Source organism: Pleurodeles waltl, chromosome 5, assembly GCF_031143425.1.
Source record: "Pleurodeles waltl isolate 20211129_DDA chromosome 5, aPleWal1.hap1.20221129, whole genome shotgun sequence".
Classification (NCBI taxonomy): domain Eukaryota; kingdom Metazoa; phylum Chordata; class Amphibia; order Caudata; family Salamandridae; genus Pleurodeles; species Pleurodeles waltl.
This window is the reverse complement of record NC_090444.1, coordinates 1,008,931,062-1,008,954,512: the sequence shown is the minus strand read 5'-3', so window position 1 is coordinate 1,008,954,512 and position 23,451 is coordinate 1,008,931,062. Positions and strand designations below refer to the sequence as shown.

The window sequence follows — 23,451 nt, the reverse complement described above, 5'->3', positions numbered from 1 at the left end:
ATGTAATATATGGTATATAATACATATGTAAATACTCATACGTACCAATACATCTGACATTCCACTGCATTCATATCTGTTTTATAAATGACTGAATAAAGCCAGCAGCTTGCTTCCAAATCCTAGTTTATCTTAAGTAATTAAGTGAAGCATAACAAGCTGTGTCCCTGTTTCCCGCCCATAGCTCTAGCATCTAGATGATCTAGATGATTAACTCGAGACAGCTCCCAGTCAGGATTCTACTCGAGCAAAAGGAGGGCTGATAGCCCTTTATATTAGGCCTTTGTCTGGGGACCTAGCTAAGGTGAAAGAAAGAAAGCGCCTACATTTTGCTGCTCAGAAGGGGAAACAGAGAACGTTGGCGCTGCTGAAAGTGTCCTGGTATCGAAAATTGCACCGGCACGTGTTCGGCATATTTCATGGGGCCAACTTTTTGGCAGGGGGGACAGCGTGAAAATAGTGGGTGGATGCCGTCCACCCGCGTGTACCCCCGACTTGTGCCCTGTATATGTGGAACCTTAGGAAGATTATACAAATGTCAAAAAGTATTCTAGAGTGAACTGATGGAGAGTTTGTTCTAAATTACGTGAAGCTTAAGAGGAATGGAACTGGAGCTTCTGACTCCTCTGCTTTAAGAGTGTCAGGAAGCCATTTCGGAAAGAACTTATGATGTCTGCAGCACGTAATATTACATTAAAACTGCTCTATTCTGGAGCTGGGTGTCTTAAGCAAGTACTGGATACCTGGCTTTTTGAAGAAAAAAAAGCTCTCCAAAGCTAACTCTACCCCCCATTGCCACTTTCGTTGGTCAGGTTATCTGCACTATGTCTTGCAGGCAAAATGCTGCCTCTGCTTCTAAAGGCGGCTTCTGACAGACAGGCAAAAGTTATGGCTAGGAAAAGGGGCATGCATGTTTTTTAAATAGAGAATGCAGTATAGCGATACATTAAAGCCTAGACCCATGCCAGATCTTCTTATGATAATTACCTTCTGAGATTCAAAAAAATGAAATTTAAGACTTCTCAGACACTTCTCATGTTAATGCGGTCACAGATAAAGATAACAATTGTGCAAGGCTCCCTTCTCAAACACAACAGACTCATAAATTGAAAAAAACACCAGAATCAGTGTCCATCAAAAAACACACTTTAATAATTACAAAAGTAGTCAGGTTGTTGAGAAATAGGTACAGTACGTCTTTTCTTTGCAGAGCGAGACACATTTTGAGTGGATTATCGACTACTAACTTGTAAGGCTGAATTAAATAAAAAATAACATAAAACTAGTCAACGCCTATCTCTAATACTTTCATAAAATATTGCGTACCAGTGATTTAATGGTGATACTCAGTGACTTACTCAGGCAAGTCGAAATGGCCCTAGTACTATAAAAAAAGTATTTGTTGATCCAATAGCAAACAATTTACTCTAAAAGATCTTAATGTTATGCTGAATGTGTACAGCATTCTGACCCGAATTGCAATTAGTAAACTTTTTTAAGTTGTTAGTATATTTTCATTGCTATAAGGGTCAAAAGAAAAATGAAAGATATGTGAAATACTGTACATTGTTTGCAATGTAAAAAAAACATCTAAGTTTTCTTCTTTTGAACGGTTCAAATGAGGCAGCCTTGTAGTTTGGGTCAATGTAATCACTGTGTATGAGCCAAAGCTCACTTGCAAGTACCCACCCGTTTGCTTTCAACAGCACTTTTCAAAATGTGTAATTTATTCTGAGACAGCACCACATTCTACACGTAAACAAACAAAGGTATACTTTTCTACATCGGAAATTAAGTATGTTTCTTTTTGGATCCGACCACCAGCTATCTAAATATGTACATTCTCGATCCAATAAAGTATTGCGAACCAGTAGATGAACAGTGTACTTAAGAACAGAGTAAAGGATGAAGGACAAATACGGGGTAAGTAAGGATATACCACTTTGTCGTTTTATATTGCTCTGCATTTTTGACACTCCTCCGGCTTATGGAGCCCCACCATAAACTGGGGGAGGTAATTTATGATTCTTTGTGACTCAAACCCAAAATGTCCAGTTTGAAATTTAAAATAAGAAATGGCCATTCGAGACACACAACTCCATGCAACCCGGTAGAAGTTCAAAAATATTTTCAGGATCTCCCAACTTCAGTTCTCTTTTTGTTTTCATTTTCCTTTTATGTTCCTGCATGTCATGATTTGACATGACAAATTAGGACAAGTAATCAAGTCTGTCTTTCAAGACTGACAGAATTACATTCTAATTCTTTGAAACCTGGAGTGTTCACAGTTCTCCATTTGATGTGCAAACGAAAGTCACTAGTCATAACTTACACTTTAATTCTGCAAACTAAAACACATTTTTCATTTACAAAACAGGACATTGTTAAGTTGGGCTTAGTAGGGGCGCATATGTGGCTAACGTAATTTAATCTATTATAAATAGTTGGTACACTTATTTTGCAAACGTTTAGGCTTCTATATTACAAGTGGCTGTTTTAGTTGTTGAGACATTTGGGACAAGTGCTGATCACAATCAAGTGTTAGCGGTTGGTTAAACTTTACTGACATATCATTAAATTATTCGGACTTCATACACCAACTAGTGATCAGTCCAACATTCAGTATAAACACAGGTTCTGTTAAAGTCATAAGATCGCTGAGTTAATGTAACATTATTACCTGTGTGCACAAAATCAAATCTTACACATTAGTAATTCGATGGAGAACTGGATATTTCTCTGCACTGATGAGAACCTAAAATTTACGCTGAACTTTCACACAAATATCTTAGCAATATTCTCCAATTATGTTTCACTGGATAATAGCCGAGAGCGTTCTTCGTCTATGCCATCTGTACTGCGCTGTGCCATTCTAATTAAAAAGAAACAGAAATACGTGAATGATTCAGTTTGAACTCTGTTTTTTTATTTTTTTTTATTTTTACCAAGCACTAGGACATCACAATATAATATATCGAAACAAAACCACAGCACCGCATTTAACTGACCAGTATTACTTAACAAGGGTATTTTCACAAAAACGTTAAATCAGTTATCAACACCTTTCTTTTGTGTTTCAGTGATCTTCTGCCTACCCCAGACTCCCTCGGCCCCCGACTTCCCCAGACTCAGAAGACATTTTTGCCACTTTTGCTCGACAGTACACTGCCATATCAACGATTCACTTCTAATATCACTGTATGTTTAATGACCTGAAAACCAAGACATCTGAGTGCCAACGTGCTCTGTTTGGTACTGCATTTACAAAAGGTTGCATATCACTATGTTCTTGGAGAAGAGGGTGGGTGAAAGAAAACACCCATATGAACTATATGCAATGTATCGAATACATCGAGGCTGATCATATGCAGCAGAGAGTGAATAAAATGGAAAAAGATTACATTTAACACAACATGGGAGTCTCGATGCTAATGGAAAAAGATTACATTTAACACAACATGGGAGTCTCGATGCTGTTCGTTATTGAGGTGAAAGAGCTTGAATTCTATGTTGTAGCTACTGGCTTAAACAGGGGGAATGACATACGAGAGAGGAAATGTGCTCACCCATTTCACAAAGTTACACAAAAAAAAGACAGAGCAAAATACTTTGAACAGTCCCCCGTATCACACTCAAGAGGAATGCCAAAGACCAGCTCAACAGATCCAACCCTTCCGTTCTACCATCGGTAAAGACAGGGGAGTTGCTACCAATAGTCAATTAAAAAAGCCCCAAGGGCAGTTTAACGGTGTGGATCTGTACAAACAACGGACTTTAAAGATCCAGGTACTCTTTATGTACAGTCACAAAAGTCACCTGGGCTGCTGTAAAGGTATCTGCGAGACGGAAAAGCCTTTCTGCCTGGGCACCTGGGAACAATGGACATGCAGACTATTTTCCTCATCCTCCTGATCGCTTCCACCCAGCTGTCCACTGGAAATGTCTCCACTGGTTCGCCCTCCATCGGCAGGGGACGTGTGGTTCCATTATTAGAGGGTGGTTCTCCTGGAACCACTTTTCATGCTGGCGGGACTCGAGGAGAATTGCTGGTGCCCCATGTCATCCTGTCCAGGATCAGACTAGCAAAATGGCATGTAAATACTGGAGTGTGTATGCAACGTCATAGCTGAGTCCGTGGCGCCAAAGTGGCATTAGCATATAACACAAATAAAGGTATTCCCCCGATTTTCATAGAGACACTCTCAGGAAAACGGTGCTAGATCAACCTACAGGCTTGAGGGAGTGATGGGCAACAATTCTCTCCTAAGAAAATCTGTCTGGCGGGAGCCTGCTGTGCATCTATCATAATCCAATATAAAACAAACCTGCCCTTTTGAGCAAAGGGGCTCCCATGTTATACAGTCAGTCGGGTATTTTGTTGCAATATTTCTTTAAATCGAGTGGTCCTGTGATTCTTTTCTCTGTGAATGACAGTTTTCTACCAAAGCAAAATGTTCTGTCCACGGTTCTAAGGCAGCTTTCTCAGAAGATGAAGAATTAAAGGAATGGAAGAAAATGCATAGAGGAGATGGAAACTCCCGCCTCAAGCAGAATGTGTTCCCCAGGGTTTCGCTGCTACATGAACTGTAGGGCACAGAACTGCAGACAGCAAGCCGCAAAGAGCTCCACAAGAGGATTACTCAAGATGGGAAGATGGACTAAACCACCTCTGATTGAAGATACCACTTGTGTTTGACACGATGGTGACAAATTAGATCATCAGCTCGCTCCTTGAGGAAGCCTATCAGATGGGTTCACGGCCAGCCAGACATCATGAGTTTGAGTCCAAGATCACAGCTTCAGTACCTCCAGCTTCCAGACGTACCACATTGCAGTCATGTTGACCTAATATGACCTACTACAGATGGAAGGCAGAAAAGCATTGGGGTAAAGTAGATCGCCTGTAACTCAAGCAGTTTGATGTGCAATTTCTGCTCTGTGGAAGACCATAAGCACCTGATGTCAAAATCCTTTAGCCAGTGATAACTCCTTTGGCCACTGCTGGGGGACGGGGCAGTAGGGCCTCCCACTTTTAAAGTGGTCTGTCCTCATATGTTTTGATTTGTTTCCAGTATCCCACTGAAAACAGACAACACTGGAGTATATGCATGTTCCATCAGTGTGGGGAACCAGCAAATGCAGGAGACAAGTAGGGCCAAATGACGGAGGACTGCCAGAACCGGAAGAAGAGCTCCCTCCTGAAATAATGGGATCATGTTTTAATGTCCTGAACTCACTGAGGAAGCTAAAAAGCCTTGCATTAAATACTGTCCCACCCCAACGAGATGAAGAGGATATGCGGAGAGGGCTCGGTGTGTTATATGGACAGTTAATTAAAAAAACGGTTGGCAGGTGGTTGGTCGCCAGCTGCTGTGAACCCGCCGTCAGTAGTCGGTTGCCATGATATGGAAATACACAGATCTCTGAAATGCAAAGATACACCAAAATCACTTTTATGAAGACCCAAGAGACTGATCTTATCACTAATGGATGGACTACGGATGGACTATGAATTCATAGTGGGTGGTGCCTACCACAAAACACAATACCTTGTGTGTGATGCAGAATCAGTGTATGAAAATACGCAACCTGTAGTTTGAGGGGCAACATCTAGTTTTCCAGCTTCTGTGCCAAAAGACACAAGGGAAAGCATGCTGAACCTCTTCTACAGAAGAAGGGTTTCAGAATGCAAAGGTCCAACAAGAGACATAGGGCCTGATTACAACTTTGGAGGAAGGTGTTAATCCGTCCCAAATGTGACGGATATACCACCAGCCGTATTACGAGTCCATTATATCCTATGGAACTCGTAATACGGCTGGTGGTAAATCCGTCACATTTGGGACGGATTAACACCTCCTCCAAAGTTGTAATCAGGCCCATAGACCCCAATCCTCCTTGGGAACAAGAGAATAAGTAAATTAGCATCTCTGCCCGATCGCATTCTCTAGAACCAATTCTATGGCCCCTTTGCTCAAGAATGAGAATCTCCTGCGGCAGATTGCAGCCATGATCATCTGAATGAGCGGGAAGGAAGGGAGGAAGAAAGTCATGGAAAACAAAGGCAAATCTTCGTTTGACAATCTGGAAGACCCAATTTTCTGTGGTGATCGACTGCATGTGCTCCCTCAACATCAAGTTAAAGCAATTTTATGGGAGGTGCCCATGAGGAGAAGGAAAAGCTAGTTAGTAATGCCCTCAACAGCCTTTGGAAAAGCTATGCCCCCTGCAGCTGGGAAGGAATTTGTAGTGCTGCACATGCTTTGAGGGCTGGTACCACTAACAAGGAAGTCCCCAGGGTATGAGGTACAGCTGTAAACTTGCTAGCAGGGGAAGCCAGTCCCAAGGACCGAGCCATGGCCTAACCTTGTTTGAAGTGCTCCGGCCCCAAGTCACCCATATCGCCATAGAGGCAAGCGCAATCAGAGAGTATGTTCAAAAGGTCAGCCTGGACCTCACCCGAAAGCAGTGCTTAATTTGTGGTTGTTGTGTCCGATACTGAGCACCGGAATTTATTTTTGAGGGCCGGGGCTTATTCTTCTGCCTCAGGCATTTGCTGTGAGCAAAAGACACATACTGGAAAGATGGATGAAGGGAAAACCGAAAAAGCGCCATAGAGGGCGAAAGCAGAAAGCTGCAAGAGTGACCCTCAGTATTCCGTGCTCACACATTTAATTGCAGCAGCCGCGTTTTTATGAGGAGGGCTTTGAGTACCGGCACCTTTTTATACAAATTAAGCACTGCCCGAAAGGCTGGTGGAACACATCTAAGCATGGGAATTGCAATATAAGTTGTAAGGTGTGTTTACTCACCTGTGTGAACCACAGTGATTTTTGACCACTTGGCCAATATGTCCCAGGCATCCTATTGTCCTGATGAGACCCTGGACCACGTTGAAGGTGAAAACGTCGTCGACAAATAAACAAAAATATTGTATATGAACCAAACTGATTACTACCAGCCTTGTTTAATTTTTTATCAAAACACACAGAGGAAACTGCGATTACCTTTTAATTTCACTTGTTGTGGTACACACTGGTTTGAGGTTTTCTGTCTCACTGTGACACACTTCACTTTTCAATGTAAATTGAATTTTATGGTGATATAAGTTGATGCTTTAAATATGTCTCTTACAGTGCATGGTGGTTTGCACTTTTACTTATATGTTGTGCAATAATTGCGTACAGTCAAAACTGAATTGTTGGACCTGGCCCTTTTACAGGGTCATTCCCCAGACTTTTTGCTTTTCACCGCCTTATTTTTCTGACCTTTGTTGGCTGACGTTTTGACTCTGAGCACTTTTTCACTGCTAACCAGTGCTAAAGTGCATGTGCTCTCTCTTACAAATTTGGTATGATTGAATTATACCTGATTGGCATATTTAATTTACCTATAAGTCCCTTGTAAAGTGGTATCCCTATACCCAGGGCCTGTAAATTAAATGCTACTAGTGGTCCTGCAGCGCTGCTTGCGCCACCCACTGAAGTAGCCTATCAAACCTATCTAAGGCCTGCTCGCGCAGGGCCTGTGTGCGCAGTTTCCTGCCACAGGGACCTGGCATCCAAATTTACTTGCCATGCCCGGAACTCCCCTTTTACTACATGTAAGTCACCACTAAGGTACGCCCTAGCTAGCTCTTTGGGCAGGGTGCCATGTAGGTAGAAGGAAGGACATGTGCCATGTTGTGTGGCCTGTCCTGGTAGTGACAAACAGCCTAACTTGGTGTCTCACTGCTGTGAGTGCTGCCTCCTCATTGGATTGCATTGGAGATGCCCTGCTTTATGTGTAAGGGGTATTGTCTGATTTATCAGGGGTAGCATAGGCATGTTTGATATGATTGTGATAGTGGTGAGAAATGCTGCTTACTGGTGTAGGTGTATTTTTTATTACTATCACAGAAATGCCACTTCTAGAAAGTGCACATTTATCTGTGCTTATGACTTTGGTGTTTTGCAGCTTGTCTCCAATCAACGTCTGGGCAGACTGACAGTTGGGGCTTTGTGCATACTTCTCAGACAGCCTGAACACAGGGAGGGTGGAGGTGACACAGAGGTGCATCTACATATTGTAAAGCCTTCCTGGGCTGAGAAGGGAGAGGCGGGGCACACCTGCATTTGTAAAGACTGTGCCCTGGCCTCACACAATAGGGTAGTTAACCCCCCACTGATGTTTGGAGCCTGCTCTGAAAGGAGAGAGGGGGCACACCCAGAACCAATTGTAACTGGCTGGAACCTCCTCTCCCTACCATTGTAAAACACTGTAAGAACTGACTATGAGTAAAGGGGAATTTTCCCCACAATTTGAAAACCCTTGGAACTGAAACTGGACACAGAACGCTGATGAATGGACTCACCAGGAAACCACCTTGGACTGCTGCTGCTGGGCTGACCTGTGACCTGCCTGGTCACTAGAAAGACTGTCACCATCTGCAACCCTTGTGCTGGCCTGTAGCTGGGCCCACCAGCCCTGTGCTTTTCCTTGCCTTATTGTTCCCAGGGGCAGGGTGCTGTTGCCACGATCTCTCCAGCCTGGTCCGCAGTACTTGGGAAAAGCGCTCTGGCTGGAATTCCTCCAGAAAGATCACCGCCGCAGCCTGGGCTTTTAAGCTTTGCCCCAGCACTTGGAAAAGCAATTACTTTTGCCCAAAGAGTCACCACCGCTGCACGGGTTCATACACAAGCCCCTCGAACTCCCCATGGCGCCTCTGCCTTGGGTTAATCACCGCCGCGACCCGGGGGTCGTATTTGTAATCAGCACGAGGATCGCGCTGTCCTCCGTGCCCCCAGGGCACCCAAACAAGACCAAGACCGGAGCGAGTACGCTCCAACCGTGCCCCAGGGGCGAAGCGTGCTTTCTGACACGCCCCTGGGGCACAGGCAGGCACCATCCTTGGTGCCTGCCCCACGGAACAGCCCAGGTCAGGCTTAGCTGCGGCGCACGCACCAGATCGGGTGCAGCCGCAACGGAGAGCCGGTCGGAAGCCTCATCGGAGGCCCCGCCTCCTCTCCCTCTTCTGTCTGGCAGCCGCACCGCAGACAAGGGTGGCTGCCTCCCCCTGAGCAGGACGAGGGAAGGGAAGGGAGTTCCCTTGCCCCCCGGTCACTGCGCTAGGGGCGCGATCGCCCCCACCACTCGACTCTTGTGGCTTTTGGGCCCCCCCCCTCTCGGGAGAGGGTTATCCGAGGCCCAGGGGGCCCACCAAAGATCACGGGTCCCCAGAGGGGCCCGTCCTAAACGCGAGAGAGAGGGTGCTGATTGTCCCTCTCCCCCACAAACACCGCATGGCCCCCGTGTTGCGCACAGGAGTGCCAGGGGCCCCTGTGTTCATCCTTAGGCACTGGAAGTGCCTCTTCTACCAAAAACTAGGTTCTCTTTAGGAAATCTAGGCTCTAGGAGCCTAATACAGACTTGAAGATGCTTACTATTTCCTACCTGGTTACTGTTTCTACATATATGTGCATATGTTCCTTTTATGGGCATGTCTAGCTGATAGGTATTTATATGACTTGTGGTATATTCTGTAATGTTCCTTTTATGGGTATTTAGGAATTGTTCATGACAAGTGCATATACCTTTTACTATAATTCCCGACTACTGCTTATGTTGCAGAATCCTCAGTCAGTCAGTCACAATAAGCTTTATTTGGGCAACAGACCATCAAAGCAATACAATACAAAGATAAATAATCATCATAAATAGACCAGTACAAATCTACCATGAACCAAAATCTAAAGATAAAAGAAAATCCCTGATTTCCCAAACTTAACAATCAGTTAAGATCATTGTTTATATAAAAATTACGTATACGCCATGCTGCTATTAAAAACTTGCTTACTGCATAAATTAACACATTTGAATTGTGACTTTTTAAGATCCTCAGAGCTAAGGCACATTTCCTTATCTTCAATTCCTGGCAGATTTTACGGATACATTTAAACCTTGGGACTAAGTATGCAGGACAGAAAAACATAAAATGTTCTACTGTTTCGGGGGAATTGCCACACACAGGGCAAATATCAGAAGTGGTATTGGATCCCCATCTGCTCGTCAGGGTCTTCAATGGTAGTGTTTCAAAATGGAATCTGGCATACATATTTGCCTAGTAGGTCAGGTATTACATCTAGATATGATTCGAACTCTGGGTACCATTTAAAATCAATAAAAAGATTAGTTAGACGGCCATTGGATTTATGAGAAATATAATTGTTCCGTATATAAGACCAGTAAACACCCTTCAATACTTTTACATGGGATTTCTCAAGTTGGTGGGGGTTCTCCCATAAGTCTCTCAATCCCAATGTACGAAACCAACTAGATACGTGTTTAATCCAGGGATGGAGGTAGAATTTGAACATTTTAGCAATTCTAGAAGTGAGGTCTTATATACAACCAATTCAGGGACTATCCAAGCCTCACCCAATACAGCAGAGGTCGTAAAATAATTAGGTCGGCCATTCGTTTTAGTCCTAAATCTAGAAACAAGGGGATTAATGGGGTGCTAGTAGGGCACGCACATATGGCCCTTGCAAAGCTAATCTCGATTTTGGTTATTCTACTACTATCATAGATGCCCCAGATCTTTGCACCATAGGCAGCAGCTCTCTGCGCCTTGGCCACATAGATCTTAATTGCTGGGGATACAGCTTTGGCCATCGTGCTCCTATAAAGGCGCAGTATGGATGCTGCCCGATGTTGCAAGAGCCCAGCACTCTTGCTAACCTGTTCTTCCCAATGAAGTGAATCTGTAAGCCTCACACCCAGGTAATCGATGGAACTAACCTGATCCAAGGTAACACCATCTAATCTTATAGTGCATTTCTTCCGAGAACCAGAGCGAAACACCATCAGTTTAGTTTTCTTCAAGTTCAACTCTGGACCAGAGTTCCAACAAAATAGATTAAATTTGTCCACAAGAATTTGTAGGCCCATAGGGGTTTTTGAGATGAGTAGGGAGTCATCTGCAAAAAGAAGAATAGGAATTTTCTGATCGTCTAAGGTAGGAGCATCATTCTGACATGCCCTTAATTCTTGCACCACCTCGTTAATAAATAGGGAGAACAGGAGTGGTGCTAGCACACAACCCTGTCGGACACCCCTTTTAATGGGGAATGTATTAGTCAACTCACCTTGGTTGCCCCACCTCACTTGCGCGTATGTGTCTTCATGCATGCGTTTCAATAGGTGGGTTATATTAGCTGGTATCCCTATTTTGTATAGCACTTCCCACAGCTTTTCTCTTGGGACCAAATCAAAAGTAATCAACAAAGGCAACATATACGGTTTGCTTTGCCAAGACTGCATATTTCCAATGTAGCACTGCCAACCTAAAAGCCTGGTCTACCCTACTTATTCTAGACCGGAACCCCGCCTGGAGCGGAGAAAGAATCTGTTGTTCCATGACCCAACTTGATAGTCTATCTAAGAGCTGTTTGGCAAAGATTTTTTGCAGGTTATCAATTAGACTAATCGGTCTAGTTGGTTGGGAGATTTGTGTTACCCTTTTTGTAGATGGGGATAATTTCGGCACCCTTCCACGTCCCGGGAATCTGTCCTCCTTCTGTGATTTTAATCAACAATAAGTTGATATACCAGGTCCATATAGATGGCTTAGATCTATAAAGATCGCCTGGGATTTTGTCTGGTCCTGGGGCTTTACCAGGTTTCAAGGAGTTGATAGCGTTGGCAGTTTCTTCTAGGGAGAAACAAATGTGATCCTCGGGGACATATAGACTCCCGTCTGGGGAAGAGATAACAAGGTTAGCATTTGACGAAGTGAGGGGATCTAGTCCCACGTTGTCACTATCAGGAGCTCCTGGAGTGGTAATTTCCTTATAAAGGAAAGAGAAGTGCTCCACCCAACTTTCAGGTTGGATATGGTTCCTTAGGCTAGACCTGCCCCCTTTCTCACGTTTAGTCAACAATTCCCAGAACAGCGTGCTATTATTAGTTTTTGTGGCATCCAACAGCTCCTGCCAAATAGAATCTTCCCAGGATTTCTTTGATTGTAAGATTGTCTTATTATAGAGACATCTGGCTTGTTGGACCGCCCCCGGGGTCCCATCCTTAATAGCCTTTTTTAGTCCGGGTGTGGCCCTCATACATGAATCGTTGAACCATCTATTATTAGTCGAAACCCCACATCGCGGTCTTACCATAACCTTTTTGTAAAAAATACTTTGGAGTTTGACAGTCATGTTTTCATGAATACCAAGAATTGGGATAGCCTTAGGATCAAGGTCTTCATAGGCTGACAAATTATCAATAAACATTTGGTAGATCTCGTGTAACAAATATAGATTCGACAGCACTTTTGGCCACCCAACCTTCGTATAAGCATTATTCAGAATAATAAAAGTTACATTAAAATTCTGTTGGAAGAAAATTTGTAAACCCATCAGATCAGCACAATCAAATTTTAAACCTTATAATCACAATGAAGTTTTGAGTTTAAAAGAATTAAAAGTCCCCCTTTTGCCCGACCTGTTGCTTTCTCTGATGGCTGTGCAGGGATATTAAAAGAAAGGAACCCGTCTATACTAGTTCGACCCTTGACCCAGGTTTCTTGGAAGAGACACACGTCTTGGGTCTTTATATAAGTGACCCAATTTATATCGTCCAGTTTCCTAGAAAGGCCAGCTAGATTCCAAGTCGTTATGGGTAAGCCAATAGTGTCTGTTTCAACACCATAGGTTGTGGGAGAAGCATCCTCGAGGTTCGACTCATTAGTAATAATCTTATCAGGGCTATTTGTTTGGGATTCCTCTAAGTTGTCCCTGGTGAAAGCTTTCTGGGCAGAAGACAGTCATACAGAACCATGGTGCGTGAATTCACCTTGCTCCGGGGGATCCCTCCTATTGGTATGGGCGATATGACCAGACACAGGGGCCTGCTTTGGATCAACTAGTTCGGAGACTAACATAATACCTCCTCTTTTTGCCCCTTGTGCGGGTGCACGCGTGCATCAAAGTCAATGAGTTGGTCTGCCATGGTTTTATCCAAAAACTCAATTGAGATTACATCGAAGTTTGACCCAGAGGGACTCCATCTTTCAGTTTTTAAGATGTCCGAACGTATAACTGAAAGGCATTCCTGTCGATAACGTAGCCAGTGGGTAACATTATTAATCCGGGACTCTTGGTCCTCAACAGACCTAGGTGGCAACTTCGGGACATTAGTTAAAAAGAGAATGTTGCCTCCGTGCCTAGGGCCTGTACTTTTTAAAGGCATGTCTGAGGCGCTATGAACTCCTTGGGAGGGGATAGTACAGATTGGATCATTAATCAGGGGGGAGGTGGGCAGCCTATTAGTATTAGGGGGAGTACAATCCATCGTACCTAAAATATTGGTAGTGATATTGTGCCTCTTGGGTAGATGGCAATTCATTGGGGCAAGGGGGCGACCGGTAACATCAACACCACTCGCCGCAGTAGTTCCGTCAAAGATGATACTATTGCATCCTAGTTGTTTACTTTTAGGTCTGGCTATATGGGGAATTAGATTAACCTCTGCAGCACCCATATGAGGTCCAGTACTTCGGGAATAGTTGGTTGGTCCCCCATGTACATTAATGTTGGATGGAATTAGTTCGGCCGCCAGGATTCCTCCTTCCCTGGCTGCCTCTAACACTTGACATTTACATCTCAGTAGTTGAGCCATTTTCCCCTGAAGGAATTTGGTTAGCTGCAGTACCAAATTCCTAACTTCATCTACTCTATGAAGAATTAGAGGCAAGCTAACTTCACTAGCAGGTGGTTCAAAGCGAGTAGCATTAATAAGAGGGGAAATAGCAGCCTCAATGACTGGCTCGGCCGTGAGATGATCATGGGCCCCAATCGGATCGCCCTCCTCAGTCAAGAGCTCAAAGCGATTTCTACACGGTAGGTTAGGGACCAGCCTTTTCTCACGGCTCAGTGGGAAGGGTATGTGTTCTATTTCCTCTGCGTGAGATGTCCTCTGGGTGAGTGAAAAATTTGTGGTACTACTATAGGCCACAATTCCCTGTTGAGTAGGGGGAGTAGTAACATTGACATTAGGCAGTTTTTCTGCACCATTGATCAATTTTCCAAAGTCAACAATTTGGCCCTTCTTTCTCTTGTTAAAGAACTCTTGGATCCTTTTGGGTTGGGGCAAAGGCTTCTTTAGGGGCAAAGTTTCATGGGTAACTAATTCGCTATTGAGAATGGCCTCCACCTCCTCAAATAATAGATCTATCTCGTCGAGTGATTTCAGGCCGCCTCGTGCAGTCTTATTGGCTAGTTTCCTTGGACGCTTTTTCTGTTTTTTAATGTCATCCAGTGGTGCCGGCAGATCAGCGGCTTTCCTTTTCCCCATGATTTTTTTAATTAACAGTAATAGCCAAAAATAAAAGAGATAGGATAGTAGTCTTACTTGGGGTGAGGTTGGAAACTTCCTTTAAAGGGACTGGTCCAGTCCCGGCCTCAGTCAGGAGAAGACGGGCCCGTCTTGGCCCGGTCTTCGTCCGGGCACGTCCCGGGCGCGTCCCGCGGGGGGCACGTCTCTTTTATGGCCGCCAAAAGAAGAGGAAAAGCCGGAAGGGAAGTCCCGTTCCCCCGGCAACGCAGACGCTGGAGCTGGAGGCGCTGGGTCCGTGAAAGGCCACGTCCCGCGGGGGTGCGTCTCTTTTATGGCCTCCAAAAGAAGAGGAAAAGCCGGAAGGGAAGTCCCGTTCCCCCGGTAACGCAGACGCTGGAGCTGGAGGTGCTGGGTCGTAAAAGAATCTTGAGTACTTACGTGTTCTAATGTGACAACTGCATATTCTTGCAGAGTATTAGTAACTTGTGTAACATTCTGACAACTGCTAAGGTAGCAGGGTATTAATTACCGTGTAATGTTGGTCTAATTATGTTTTGTGCAATACAGATTATTTTTACATAGCTCAGTGTTGTGTTTACTTTGTGGTGTACATTTTGCGTCACGTGTGTTGTGTGTGTTGTGCAAACGCTTTACACATTGCCTCCAGGTTAAGCCTGACTGCTCGTGCCAAGCTATCAAGGGGGCGAGCAGGGGTTATCTTGGGCGTTTAACTTCCTAGCCCTGACTAGAGTGGGTAGGTTCTGCCTGGCTGAGGTGCATACCCTAGCCAACCAGAAACCCCATTTCCAACATGAATGATTGATGATAATTAAAAAGAATGATACCAATGAGAACCATTTTGATTTAGTAGCTGTGAATACCAAAGAGCAGACTTCTGAAGGGCTGGGGACCATTCCACCAGGACCAAGGTTATTACCACTGTGTTGCCACATAAAGTGCCTTTCCTGGATAATTGCAAGGCTGCAGTGTGGTCATTAATGAACTGGTTACCGAAGCACTACTGCTTGACAGCCAGGTCCGACGGGATGGGCATTTTAGCTGTTTGGTGCAAAGAGCCACCATTTGGAAGGAACTGCTTTTGTATTTATTCTAATGAATCTGTGGTTAGAAGTATTCATCATGGAAAGTTTCTTACCTCTGTTAGCAGTTTTTATGGTGGATACTCAATCTCAGTGGTTTTTAACCTTTTGACCCCTACTTAATCATTACTGGAATCCCTGGACTCCCACTGAATCCCTTCTGGAATCCCGGGACTCCACTGAGTCATTACTGGAAGCAGGAGGTCACGGCCTCAGTAATTTTAATGATTTGAACCAAAAAAACAGTACACAAATCAAGCTTTCATCAACAGATATACACATGATGAAATATTTTATTTAATGGGCAAATATATTGAAAAAATACTTTAAATGGGAAGGTTGGTTCTTTTTTTAATTCAATTGATTCCACCCATCATCCATTCCATATTGTATTCAATGCTGTTGCACTGCACCCACAAATCAATCAGAGAATACCAACTTCATTTTAAGCCTCCAATTTTACATTCTTTAACACTTACAGAAAGTTTTAAATGCAAAACTTTTCAATTTACATTTTGCTCTTTTATTCATATACACCTCATTTTCTGTTAAGATTATTTAATTTTCTGATCATTCGCGGACCCCCTGAGTAACCATTGTGTGTACATGGACAATATTCTTTCTACATCTGTTTTACCGGCTGTAGAACTCTGTGCACTTTACCCCTGCTAACCCGTAGTAAAGTGCATGTGCTCCCCTTATGACATGATTGAACTGGTATTCTCCTAAGTGGCATACTTAGCTTATCTATAACTCCCTAGTGTCTGGTACAAAGTGTACCCCAGCCTTTAAGTTAAACACCACTAATGGACTGCAGCCCCTATTATGCCATCCATTACAGTGTCAAAGCAAAAATGGTCTCTGACCTACCATTTTAGCCTGACTGGAGCAGTGTAAGAACTGCAAACCAATCTGTTAAAATAAACCCTTTTGCCAGGTCAAACCATTCCTTTTAGATATGAATTGGTTATCCCTACATAAGCCTTATAAACCAAAAAGCAGGGTGCATAGTATTTAAAAGCAGGACATCTAGAAATGTAATGTCAGTATGTCCTTAAAGTGACTAGTATCCAAAACCTATTTTCACAGTAGGAAGATTGGCTGGCCCATACAGAAATCCAGGGAACCAATACTAAATATTAGTTCTGCTAGAAATATAATTAAACAACTCTTTTTATTATTTATCTAAATGGCAATTTAACTGTGAAGTCAGAGTTTGATAAATTTTAAGGAAAAATAACTATTAGAAAGTTGCCTTTGCCCTGCCTAAAGCCTCTAGAGGCTAATTTGGATCCTCTAGAGGCTAATTTGGATTATCTAGAGGCTAATTTGGATTAGCCTCTAGGTGCAACAGTCTACATGTTCAAGCCCTCCAAAGTGTGAAAACTTCTCCCAGACCAGGGACAAGTGCCTAGGTGTGGAGAGGTGGTTTTGTTACTCTGGCAGGATGACCATTTGGATTGTGCCAAAGGAACTTAATTTACTTCAAAAGATCTTTCCCTAACAGGCAGATGCCAAATGACACCTGGATAGGACTCTTCTTTTGTTTCCCCAGTCAGGCACACGCCAATCTAAGCGGAGGGGGAGCTACGGCGAGAACAGGTTTGGAGTGAACACAGAGAAAGGCCATTCAGACACATGCTCTGCACAGAGGGAGAAATGTTTCACCATATTCAATTTAGTTAGAGATAGGCAATGTGGGTTTGTTTGTAGAAGGGCAGACAGAAACATCTGCAAAAGTAGATAGGGCTACCTCTGAGAAATTCTACTCCATTGATTAGTGAAGAGCCGGGGATAGTCCCACACACAAGCTAGTATCAGGCATTAATGTTAAAATTACAGCTAATATAATGGTAATTTCCCATAATAATTTACAGAGATGTAGTTAGTGAGAGGAGATACTGCATTACAGTTATAAAATAGTACTTTCTGTCATAACATGTTATCCTTTGGTAAGACTGAGCTTGCAAAAATGTTTTTAGTTTCAGAAGCTCATGAAATATTTTGCTATATGCAAAAGGATTGCGTTTATGAAATTAAGACTAAGACTGATTACTCTTATCAAGATATGGTTTGCATAGTGTCAATATTGGTACCTTCTCCGCACTCTGAGGAAATATGTGGTTTAATGTATTTGACTAATCTATGTATGAAATAAAACAAACTATGCAGGTTAATATAGAATAAATGAATAACTATGTATTTTCATGAAGTACGCCTTTTAATGTAATTGGTTGTTTTTTGGACAAAGTGAAAGGAACTATTGTGCGGCAATATTTAATGGATGAACATGAAGAAATTGTAATACTAATGTAAGTATTAAGTTGTTCAGTTGTCAGGCATTCTCTTTGTGAAGGGAACATGATCGATCAAAAACAAAGTGGTAAGCCAATGGGTGAAAAATCTTGCAAAAATACCTCCTGTCATCTGAGTTAATAAAGGAAGGTGATTTAATTAGGTTCTATAAAAAAATAAATAACTGTGAAAATGCTATGCAAATAAAGGGTCTAATGACTGGTTATGGTCTAGAATCATGTTGATTGAATTTAATTTTGTATATGGAATTTACCTCTGGCTCAGAAGGACTAGTTGTTAACTCTGCTTATTGGCTATTCATTCCTCCAATGTTTGAAGCAGTAGAGTTATGAGCCGTGTTTTTAAATGTTTTTATATTATTGTATTTATAAAATGAATATTATTGTTTACAGCCTTGAGAAAGTCCCAAAGTGAAAAAAAACATATTGGCCATGTTTGCTAAATAAATTAATGGCGGTCAATGGATGTATTCAATGGAATGTTTGAACCTTGGAGAAATAAGACCAGACGATTTAATTTTTTGTTGTTAAATGGCATCTCTACTGATACCTGTTTTTAAATATATTTGTACTATGACACTACTGAACTCAAACCATAATAAGTTGTACTTACTGAGTGTACATTATATCGGAAATAGTCAGAACACTTTCTAGACCTAAGAGATAACAGAGAAGACTGAATTTGCTGTTTGTGACCTGAGAAGGAACCTGAAAGACTGGGGGCCTGCTCCATCCTATACTCAGGACAAAGAGGTGCACTTCAAGGATCATAAGACTGACCTCCTGTTCAAACTACAGGGACTGAACAAGAGGACTTTCCTTTCCAGCTCACCAGTTCCAACTGGACCTGCCCTAAACCCTGATGTCAGACTCTGCTGGTAAGCCAGAACCCCATGTGCTATTTCTGAGGTCATGCAACCCTTGACTGTTTCTGGATAAACTTCTTCTAATTCCCCTGAAAGGCTGGTACTTAGAAACCTTTAACCTTTGAAACTCTGAAGGACTGACACTAACCAACCAAGCCAATCCCACCGAGGTGCACTGCCACTGCACTGAAGATTCAGGTTTCTCCTGATCGGAGCTTCTCGGCAGCAAATCCAATTCAACAGGACCTCGCAGAGAAGGTATCCTGCCTCTTGGAGCACACTTCAGCTATGGCCAGCAGCTTTGCCCGCTGAGCAAGTCTGAGCTTTGAAAAAGTGACTGTTTGGGAATGTAGAAATCTTGACCGGATGGAAGTGCCCAAAGTATCCAGCTGGAGAAGGGCCTTCTCTGGATCCAAAATTTGAATTTCTCCCACTCAGAGCTTTCCAACAAAAAACAATGACTTTACAAGGACTGTATCCAATGGCTATCTGACCTCGTGGAGCCCTCTTTGGCTACAGACTACTGCCTTGCCCCACTAACAATTTTGGACTTCCATTTTTGAGACCAAGTGGCAAGGTAAACCTCAGACCAGGTTGAATCTTGTTTCTCTAACCGATTCATGCTCCACCATGGCCAGCCTGAAATGGCGTCTAGGTCCTGGTCTATCATGACCAGTTGACAACGGTTGGCACTTAATGCCTATTGGTGTTATTTTATTTAAAACTTTAAAAGTTAATATCTCTGGTTTCCCTCTTTTTCTTTTGTTGTTGCTGGGACAGAAAGGTCCTCTGCATGGTACTGGATGTGTACCCCTGTCTTTAGTGCTCTACTGTATTGTCTGGATCCCTAATGGTGATTTCTTTGTCATAGGCAAAAATGGATCATCCACGTGCACCATGACATAGGCCTGTTTCATGAGTTATGGTCTTGCTGGACCGGGAGGGGCACCCAAAGACGCTACCATCATAGTAGAGGAAGGCAACTGCTTTCACCAAGAATTAAGCAGCAAGAGCACAGTGGTAGTAGCATACCATGTAGTGATCAGTAGGTGTGAAGAGGTCCTTTCTAACCTATGTCATTAAAGTGAGGGCTACAGGCTCAATCACTTTCTAACATTCCATTGTTGCTTGCTTAACTCAGCCTTGCCTTGGACTACATCAGTTAAAAGTAAAGTGCTGCGCAGGAGTAGCAACTTTGTGCTGGATTTATGCATGCTTTGTAAGGGGACAGTAGAGGGTAGAGTGGTGCTGAGCAGTAAATGCATGGTGAGTGCATGTACTGGGTTGCATGTAGACCAGAGAGGAATACATTACATGAGAAATGTAGTGCTGTGTGTTGGCAGTGAGATTATGTGTTGGGTTTATGTGTGCTTGCAAGAAGTACAGTACTTGAATGATGAAGTGCTGTGCTGGGTAGGCAGGGTGAATGGGTGTACTACAAGTGGGTGCATTTCCATGTGGCACACCATGGCACAAATACAGAAAGGATACAGTAGTGAGCAGTGTGCACTGAGTGATTGTATGTTTGCCTACAGTGGCACAATACATGGAAGTGACATGATGGACAGTATGTGTGCTGTGTAGGCACACTGAGTGTGAGTGTACCTGCAATTCTACATTATACAGAGGACATTGGGGTCCACTTTGGGATATGCAGACCTGAATGGTGAAGACGTGGGGAGTAGATGAATCCCTCCCAGACAGATTTGTGTATTGCTGAATTATTGTGAGCAATAGATGGGACACAGTGGAGAAGGGAGGGAGAGGAACTCTCCCTGTACACTTAAAATGGTGAGTTTTGATTCAGTGAGAGAGCCCAAGGGAAGAGTCTAGACACATCTCAGGAAGGAGATAGGGTGGATAAGGGAATCATAAAGAGTAGGGCTGGGAGCACAGGATTAACCTTTTGATGCACATAACACTTTGGGTGACATCCAGGTATGAACTCTAGTCACTCTCACGGCCTTTTCTATGGACTATCAGCTTTGGTGCCTCTCCTACTGTGACAGACAGGCTTTCATGATGAGCAGGGGGAGGAAAAGTGTACAAAAAGGTTACTCAACGGTGGTTAACTGCAATCTGAATAACACATTACTTACCTTTGTTAACACTCTCTCTAGTTAACCACAGATTCCTCACCTTTTGAATATTCTCAATACATGAGCCTGGATTTGGAAATTTTCAAGAAGTACTATTGCGTGTTGGTAGGTTCAGTCGTGAGGCTATGCGCCTATGTTTATCTGCTCTGAATCTGATGTGCATCGTCACCTACTAGCACCTACAGTGCTAATGTTGGTTGCTTTCCATGCTGTCTGAGCCACCAGACGAAGAGCCCAATAGCAAATTGACAATGATGTTATGTGGATTTGTAGAGTCAGCTAATCACCTGCAAGAGTGTTGAGCTGAGCGACAATCCTTGAGGGACTCTGCGGTTGAGTTTCCTGGGTTCTGAGGTGTGTGTGTGGGGGGTGTGTTGGGGGCGCATAACTTATTGAGTTCTGTCCAAGAGGAAGGAGGATATTCACTTGAAGGCCAGTCCGCAGATACCTAAGTGCTGAAGCTTTCTTATAAGTGAGTTGTGGGAGCCCGTATTAAAAGTTGCGGAGAAGTTGAAGAGGATGACCACGGCTGTTGCACCTCATTCGAGCAAGCTTCTGATGGTTGCCGCAATGAGGGCAGTTTGCATTAGTGTGCAGATTTCCAGACTTGGGATGTTTTTATATGTAATAAGAGTTAAGTACACAGAATGGTGAGGCAGAAGGGACATTAAGAAATCTGTGGTGAAAGAGAATCTACCAGAAAGAGCATTACCAAGGGTAAGTAACTTGTTGTTCGGATGGATACTTCTAAACAGAGATTCTTCCCCTTTTGGATAGATAGCACTGCAGTACCTTCAGGTGGTGGGTCTGTGAACTGGCTCAAACCAAAAGTCATGCAGGACCAGGAAGGCAAAATGTCAATTTTGATGGATCTGGCTATTCCGTCAGTTGTGCTTTGTGAATGTGTGGACAGATGCCCACGTAGCAGCACAACAGCAGTTAACAACAGGCACTCTGAGTGCCAAGACAGTGGTAGTAGCCTTTGCTCTGGTAGAATGAGCCCAAAAGCCTTCTAGGGGGTGCCCCTTATCCAAAGTGTAACAGAATTTCACGTGGAGCATGATGCAACAAGAGATGGCCCTCTTCTGCACTACCTTGTCCTTTTTGCTCCTGTGACTTTAATAAACAGCTGATCATTCACAAGATGTCCTGTGGTAAAGTCAATGCAAAAACAGATAGCTCTTTCAGGAAAACGACCTGAGGGTGATGTTCCGCCCGCGTGAAAAAGAGGTGTTTCTTTTGGTACAAAGGAGGCCCAAGTTCTCAGAAACAGTTTGTCTGGGAATATGTAGTATACTTTGGGTTTACAGAGAAGGCCAGCAGTTCGCTCACTCACAGCGCCAATGTAATAGTGAGGAGAAAAACTATCTTGAGGGTGAGAAACCATAGCGGACAGCTGTGCAGCAGTTTAAAAGGATTAACAAACGTCAGACTCAAATTGAAGTCCCTATAGGGCATAATGAACAGACAAAGGGGAAAAATGTGTTGGAAACCTTTTAGAAAACAGATCGCAAAAGGTGATTTAACAAATGAGGGGTTAACTGGCAATCATAAAAAAGGGGATTGAGGCAGCAAGTTTCCTTTAACTGTGCCCAAGGCAAGTCCCAATGCAAGGCTGAGCTAAGGACAACATAAAAAGCATAGCTTGACGGATAATGTGTCAATCTGTTAGGCACCACACAAAACTGCAAAACTTGTCCCAGCAGGTGTATCCCAACTTTGTCAAAGAAAGGCTAGATGTCTAGATGACACTGACAACCTTAGGAAGGAGGTCAGAAGAAATCAACCGCCACTCTATCTTCAAGCAGGGAAGACGAGATTGTGCAGGCTCAGGTGCAGGATCCTTCCCTGCTGCGATAGCAGAAGATCATCCCAAAGCGACAGGCTTATCAAAAGACAGTTGTTCATGTAGAGGAGTTCTAGATACCACACTTACCTTGCCAAATCTGGTGCCTGTAGAATGACTTGGGCCCGGCTGCTTCTGCTCCTCAGAAGCCAGGGCAGGAGAATTATCAGCAGAAAGGCATGCAGGAGTCTTGTGTTACACTCTAGGTGAAACTCGCCTGAGGGAAAGATACCTTGGAAATGGCAAAACGCAAAGGCGCTGACATTGCACATTTTCAGTGATGACAAATAGATTGAGCAAAGGTTCTCCCCATTAGCAGAAGACACCCTGCACCACCTCTGAGAGGAAGTGCCATTCATGATCCATTAGGTGTCGGCAACCAAATTTGTCTGCCCTGGTACTTAAAGAATCTGCCAGGTGGTGCACCACCAGGAATATCCAATGTATTGCAGCTGCTCCCAGGGATAAAGTGCCTCATGGCACAGTGACTACAACCCCACCCAGCCCTGTTTGTTGCAATACCTCATTGCAGGTATGTTGTCCATGAGCACCTCTTCCAGTCTCCGTTTGATGAATGATAGGAAGGTTTTCAATGCAAAGCAGATGGTCTGCACTTCCAGAAATTTAATGTGGAGCCAGGTCTCCACCAGAGACCCAATGCCTCTGATCCACACCTATCACAATTGGCCGCTCCAACTGAGAGGAAATACAATGGTAAGCATTGTTAGCTTTTGGTGGGGAGAAGGGTCTGCCTCTGACTGAATCAAGGTTCAGCAACCAACCCCGCAGGTCTTTTGTTGTATCATCATCTAAAATCTGAACTTGACTGATGAGGTCCCACTGATGCTGTGCCCACTGGGACTTCACATCACACTGCAGAGCCTGCACATGTCTCCTTGTGTGCTTGACCAG

General features: G+C 43.6%; 1 protein-coding gene across 4 annotated transcripts in view; it reads right to left on the bottom strand.

Annotated features, from left to right (window-relative positions):
• Positions 1 to 1,130: 1,130 nt before the first annotated feature.
• Positions 1,131 to 23,451, bottom strand: part of SLC18B1 (solute carrier family 18 member B1) — a 615,369-nt gene continuing 593,048 nt past the window's right edge. For all 4 annotated transcript variants that reach the window (XM_069235175.1, XM_069235174.1, XM_069235177.1 and 1 more), the window contains one exon: positions 1,131 to 2,872. Coding sequence is in view for 2 of the 4 variants with exons in the window: in XM_069235174.1 (XP_069091275.1) it covers positions 2,806 to 2,872 (67 nt within the window). In the remaining 2 variants the exon portion in view is untranslated. The remainder of the gene's footprint in view (positions 2,873 to 23,451) is intronic.